The 6,918-nt window shown below is 42.4% G+C and overlaps 1 protein-coding gene across 2 annotated transcripts in view; it reads left to right on the top strand.

Annotated features, from left to right (window-relative positions):
- kcnip3a (Kv channel interacting protein 3a, calsenilin) overlaps positions 1–6,397 on the top strand; it is a 13,077-nt gene extending 6,680 nt beyond the window's left edge. Inside the window, exons 2-8 of one of the 2 annotated variants that reach the window (XM_039002743.1) lie at positions 920–932; positions 1,799–1,916; positions 2,244–2,313; positions 2,614–2,792; positions 3,212–3,316; positions 3,492–3,554; positions 6,350–6,397. In XM_039002743.1, coding sequence (XP_038858671.1) covers positions 920–932; positions 1,799–1,916; positions 2,244–2,313; positions 2,614–2,792; positions 3,212–3,316; positions 3,492–3,554; positions 6,350–6,397 — 596 coding nt within the window. Of the gene's footprint in view, positions 1–919; positions 933–1,791; positions 1,917–2,243; positions 2,314–2,613; positions 2,793–3,211; positions 3,317–3,491; positions 3,555–6,349 lie in introns of both variants that reach the window. The other variant, XM_039002734.1, reaches the window with a different exon arrangement.
- The last annotated feature ends 521 nt before the right edge of the window (positions 6,398–6,918 follow it).

Below are 6,918 nucleotides of genomic sequence, written 5' to 3'. Positions count from 1 at the left end.
TGGATGCAAACTTCTTGTTACAGATTTGTCTTGTAAGCAGAGGGTGCGTGGGATTTCCTTTGTCGGTGGAACTGTCCCTAAATGTGTGGGATTTTTCACAATTATTAAAAAAATAAATGTGGTAGGTTCTGTCTGTATCTGTGGGTAGTTTTGACAGGAGTCCACAGGTTAATGGGATGAAGAGAATGAGAGGAGGAGGGGAAGCCAAGGAAATAAGTAGGGATGGAAGAGAGTAAATTTACACTGTTAAGTGACGCATGTCTGTTGGCTCATCAGAGTTTGAATCAGAGAGATGAAATGAGTAACCTCTCAACTGGATGTCCCAGGACTTGGGAGTAAAATGACGGGACAATAAGTAAACAATTTGAATAATCTTTTGGGAAAACAGCTTAAGAATTCTCATGGAAAGAAGGATTGTATTTCTTCCCTGTAGTTTCAGTTGTATTTGAAAGGCTGTTTTAGGTCCTTTTGGATATCATTGAGCTTGAATCTGGTCCAATCGCTTTTCATGGCTTCAACTTAAATCTCTCTGAATCACAGTTGGAACTGTTCTCTCTAGAACTGTAGAACTCTCTGGAACTTTAAAGCATCCCAAGGATCCAAAGCAATATCTGTCTTTAGTTTGAGAGACTGGCAGAGGGAAAGTGGGTACGGAGGGAGAGATAACTGAGGGAGAGAGGACAGAGAGACAGAATTTTCACACGGGGGGGAAACAAAAAGACGGAAAGACGGCGGAAGAAGGGGAGTTGAGTGTCAGGTGGGAGTCAGCCTTGTACTAATGTTCCTCACATTGATGCACTTACTGGGACTCATCGACATCACAGAGACCGGTAAGAGAGATGGGGATGGAGGGAGAAAGAGAGGGGGAGAGAGGTTGGATGATGAGAGGGAGAGAGAGGTTGGATGGAGGGAGATGGAGACAGAGAGAAAGTGTCAGAGAGAGTGGGACTAACTGCATTTATAAAGATTGTCTGTTCCTTTCCTGTTCTCCCTAGTCAGTATCTGCGTTCCACAATTATTGACTTGACTTGACCATTTTCTCTGTTTTTTTCTTCTCTTTTCTCACTGTCTCTCTATACCTCTCTTTACTCCGTTAACTGTCTTTACATTTCTCTATCTCTCTTACTGTCTCTCTCACACACTCTCTCTCTCTCTCTCTCTCTCTCTTTCTCTCTCTTTCTCTCTCTCTCTCTCTGTTGTGTGTGTTTAAAGATGGTGAGTATGGAAGCAATAGAAATCTCTTGGTTTCTAGTAACTCCCCTTTTTTTTGAGCTATGTCTTGCTTTTCTTTCTCACAGTGTTAGTGCTTTCTCTTACTTTGTTAGAACGAGTAGGACTAATATGCATGAAATAAAATCAGTCATAGTCATGGCTTTCATTGGATATTTCAGAATTAAGTTCTTTCAATGCCTTGTTATTGAATATTACGAATTTGGCACCTGTTCACTCAAATGTAATAAGTGAATACTAACAGAAAACGTAGTTTCTCTGCAAAGATCACACTTTAAAAGAAAGTACTTCCCTCTCTTTTTGAGTCCTCTTTTTGTTTTAATCTCACTCTTCTTCAATTTCTTTCTAACTCTTTCTTGATCTGGCCCCTCTTTCCACCCCTTAAATTTGTTTTCCCTCTTCCTCTCTTTCCCTGCCTGCCATGGTCTCCCCATCCCTCTCGCCCACTGTCCTTCCTCTCTCCCTCTCGTTCCCCTCTCCTTCTCTCTATCCCCTTCTCTTTTCTCTCTCTCTCTCTCTCTCCCTCTCTCTCTCCCTCTTCCTCACTCTTTCCTCCTACAGACAGTAGTGACAGTGATTTGGAGCTGTCTATAGTTCGTCACCAGCCAGAAGGCTTGGACCAGCTGCAGGTTCAGACAAAGTTCACCAAGAAGGAGCTCCAGTCACTATACAGGGGCTTCAAGAATGTACGTAGGGGAGCAGAGAGGATGGGGTGGGGATGCTGTAGGACTGTATTTGGGAGGAATTTTTTTGGCCTTTATTTTAGCAGGTTGAGCTTGGATCTTTATTTGTGGGCAGTTTGGAGTTCTACATAAGAATGTAGAATAAATTAGAGTAGATTTGACCTTATTGGTGTAGTGAAATTACTTCACCATTAATAGGCATATGGCTAATTGCACTGTAACTCTCTTTATCTCTCTCTCTCTCTCTCTCTTTCTCTCTCTCTCTCTCTCTCTCTCTCTCTCTCTCTCTCTCTCTCTCTCTCTCTCTCTCTCTCTCTCTCCCTCTCGTAGGAGTGTCCAAGTGGTTTGGTTGACGAAGAGACGTTCAAGACCATCTATTCTCAGTTCTTTCCCCAAGGAGGTGAGCGGATAGAACTATCTCCATTGAAGCTACTCTCTGTCTCTTTGTGCCTGAAATATGATAAAAGCACACCTGAACTACAGGGAGAATAACAGTAAAAGCTTATGGTTACTGATTATTTGAATATCTGCCTACCCCCAACATTCTCTCCTCCCCTCAACCTCTCTCCTCTCCTCATCCCTTTTCCCCTAACCTCTCTCTCCCTTCTTCAACCCTTTTCCTGTACAATACCTCCCCTATCTTTCCTTTCTTATGTTCCTCTCTTCTCCCCCCACCCCACTCTCTCCCTCTATCCTACAGACGCCACCACCTATGCACATTTCCTGTTTAATGCGTTTGATATGGACAGAAATGGCTCCATTCGTTTTGAGGACTTTGTGATTGGCCTGTCTGTTCTTCTGAGAGGGTCAGTCACAGAGAAACTCAACTGGGCCTTCAACCTGTATGACATCAACAAGGATGGATACATCACTAAAGAGGTACACTGTGATTGGCCACAATAGAAACACCACATATCTAAATGATTGGCTACAGATGTAGGATCTTAATTTGAGTACTCTTTAGTGACTGAGAATTTTCCTGCGCAGCAGGAAATGCAAACGTGTAGTGTATTCAAGGTTTAAAAAGGCTTCTAAAGTCTGTAATTTCCACTTAAAATTTCAGACTTGATTTGCCATAATGAATAGTGTATCAACCCCTAAAAAAATGTCCATTCATTATTATCCACATAAACATTCACATTTCCTGTTGATGCAGGATTATTTACCTGCTGTAGCAAACTGGCTCAAATTAAGATCCTACATCTGTAGCTTTAGATACATCACGGTAAACTATGACTCCTCTCTCTCTCTGTCTCTTTCTTTCTTTCTCTGTCTCGCTCTCTCTCCCTCTCTCTCAGGAGATGCTGGCTATTATGAAGTCCATCTATGATATGATGGGCAGGTACACCTACCCAAGTGTACGGGATGAGGCACCCTCTGAACATGTGGATAAGTTCTTCCAGGTGCTAACAGCGCTGTGCGCACAAACACACTCACACAACATGCACACACACAACATGCACACACGCATCAACAAAATGCTTCTTACTCACTGAACATGCTCTCGTCCTCTCTCCTTACTTCATCCATTCTGCCCCTCCCTCTCTCCCTCCCTCCATTCCTTTCTTCTTTCTTCAGAAAATGGACAGAAACAGAGATGGAGTGGTGACCATTGAGGAGTTCATTGAGACCTGTCAGAAGGTACCACAGTTACAGTTACAGTACCACAGTTACAAAGCATGCATCAACACAACAGCAGACCTGTGCGCTACCTCACACTTTGACATAATTAATAAAAGACATAGACAACGTTAACAAAATCACTTGAAGGGGGTATGCGTAAGGCATTCATAACACCTTTATGAAACCAGTCATAACACCGTTGAGTGTTGCAGTATCATTCATTACAAACCGTTAACAGATTTATTCAACATTAGTCAGAAGAAGTACAGTGGAAATGTGTATTTATACTGCCGCAGTACCCAATCCTCTGATACACTATTCACATAACAGGCTGGGACCAGCACAATGTAAGTGGTTAGTGACTTTGTGCATTGAGTGTTCTGTGTCCTCTCTCATGATCTTTCAACATAGCAGGATGCCACCTTGGAATTATCATTATTACCTTACTGAATTATGAGCTTTTCTAGTAGTGGGGTGGTTAAGAATAATAATTGTTTAGTTTGTGATGAAAGCAACAAATCATATAGTCAAAGTTTAATGGTCACATGCACATACTACAATGAAATGCTTCTGGGAACCCAGAGAGGAACATTTGGTGATGCACAATATTTGCAGCATGTGCTAAGGGAACTGCATCTATGTTGTAATCTAGCTGACATGTTTTAGCTAGTACAGTGTCAATGTCTTCATCAAATACCATCAGAACCAGTGTTGTAGTGGTAAAGAAATAGGTGGCCGTTGGCTGTCAATGCAGTAACAGGTGGCAAAACACCAGTCTCAACGTCAACAGGGAAGAGGTGACTCCGGGATGCTGGCCTTATAGGCAAAGGTGCAAAGAAAAAGCCTTATCTCAGACTGGCCAATAAAAAGAAAAGATTAAGATGGGAAAAAGAACACTGGACAGAGGAACTCTGCCTAGAAGGCCAGCATCCCGGAGTCGCCTCTTCCCTGTTGACGTTGAGACTGGTGTTTTGCGGGTACTATTTACCCGCAACTAGTCTAAAGAAGGCCAGTTTTATTGCTTCTTTAATCAGGACAACAGTTTTCAGCTGTGCTAACATAATTGAAAAGGGTTTTCTAATGATAAATTAGCCTTTTAAAATTATAAACTTGGATTAGCTAACACAACGTGCCATTGGAACACAGGAGTGATGGTTGCTGATAATGGGCCTCTGTGCACCTATGTAGATATTCCATAAAAAATCTGCCATTTCCAGCTGCAATAGTCATTTACAACATTAACAATGTCTACAAGGTATTTCCGATCAATTTGATGTTATTTTAATGGACAAAAAACGTGATTTTCTTTCAAAAACAAGGACATTTCTAAGTGACCCCAAATTTTTGAACGGTAGTGTATATATTTAAAAAATCCTGGAACAAGCAGCCTCCCATAAGAATCCTGGAAGAAGCAACTGCCATGACCTGAGCTCCTCTCAACTGTGTGTGAGAGATGTGTGCTATCTGTGGAGTTATGAGTAATGAGTGCAGAAGACACATTTCTGTTGTTCGCTGTAACATGGACAAATTAAGTTGTATTGTATTGAATGGCGGATTTGAAGTAAACAGGCCTGATACTCTTGGCCTGGAGCACCAATCCTGCTCTTAGGATAATACTTAGGGGGTTGGCTACTGTGGCTGTGAACATACATATTTCTGTTGTACTATGGATTAACAAGTTACAGTAAACATGTTGTCCCCCGCAAATGATGCAGCTCCCCCCCATTGGGCCAATTGAGATATCATGTGTGAGTAACACATTTCAGTTATTGTGTTTGACCACAGATTATCCATTATATTGACCAGATACTCAAGTTGCCTCTTTAACAATGTGTTAAACAAGAAATGTCTTAAAAAATGGAAGGCAGTCGGGAGGAGGCAAGATCAGGTGGGAACATTCTATCCAATGAGAGGGCAGATACATGTGTGAACAACAGGCACCACTCCAATATAAAGTGGGGGTTTCTCAAAGTTGCCGGGATGTCAGGTGTGCTACTTATATTTAACCTTTATTTAACTGGGCAAGTCAGTTAAGAATAAATTCCTATTTACAATGACGGCCTACCGGGGAACAGTGGGTTAACTGCATTGTTCATGGGCAGAACGACAGATTTTTACCTTGTCAGCTCAGGGATTCGATCCAGCAACCTTTCGGTTACTGGCTCTAACCACTAGGCTACCTGCCGCCCCTATATCAGTACACTCATAACAAGCTAAGCACTACGAAAGCACTTGATCAAAAAAGCCACATGTAGCAAATAAGCCGTTACATTGTTTGTTAACCAAATTCAACACTCTCTCATTGACCTCCATACAAAAACGACTCACTTGGTGAGCCAAAAGAAAATAAATACAAAAACGCCACCTGCGTTTTTTGGATCCAGTTATCCCTCTCACTTCGCATCTTCCTCGCTGGTGTGACTCACAAATGTCAGTTAATTAGTGTAGCTCCCGCCTTGGGCAATCAGTATAATTTTGTAAATGTCAGATGGCAAGATGCATCATTCACCCAAGTTTTGTCAAAATCGAGCCAGTGCTGTCTGAGATATCACGTGTGACTGACGTACGAACGGACAGACAGACAGGCGGACAGAGATTTCATTGTGGGGACAAGAAAGATCTTGAAGGTGTTATGACTGGGTTCATAAAGGTGTTGTGAATGTCTTATGTAAACCCCTTTCAAGTAAAGTGTTACCTGGATGTCAATGGAAGATTTGCTGAATGTTTGAATTTGTGGACCAATAATCCAAGTGAACAAAGAACCAGACTCATGACTTTCATTCAACAGTCTGTCCTGTCTGTTTGTCTTCCAGGACGAGAACATCATGAACTCCATGCAGCTCTTTGAGAACGTGCTCTAGAGCCCAGCAGAACATTCTACGTCATTCTCCCATCGTCTGATCCCGTCCTCCTGTCTATACACAACCCCTGTCCAATCCCACAACACACACACACACACACACACACACACACACACACACACACACACACACACACACACACACACACACACACACACACACACACACACACACACACACACACACACACTCACACACACACACTCAATTTAGTGCATCCTAATCTAGGATGGCTAATCCACAGATATGTACAAGCAGCGTTCATTTACGGCTGCACTAGCCTCAACCTGCCACTGCTTGTGGACTAAAGAGCGCACTAGAGAAAGAAAAGAGGAGAGAAGAGAGCTACTGGGACTTCTTCTACTTTACAGCTTGTCAGCTTCCCAAAGAAAGGAGAAAGAAGGACCAAACTGCTCAACACTGATGATCCGAGGAGCTTCTAGAACTCTGCGTTCTCATTGGACCAAAAAGACAAATGACTAATCGAAAGATGGAGAGAGAATGTGAGAGTGGCAATTGTG

The sequence above is a fragment of the Salvelinus namaycush genome, chromosome 1, assembly GCF_016432855.1.
Source record: "Salvelinus namaycush isolate Seneca chromosome 1, SaNama_1.0, whole genome shotgun sequence".
Lineage (NCBI taxonomy): Eukaryota > Metazoa > Chordata > Actinopteri > Salmoniformes > Salmonidae > Salvelinus > Salvelinus namaycush.
Note: the sequence above shows the minus strand (reverse complement) of the source record. Positions and strands in the feature narration are given on the sequence as shown.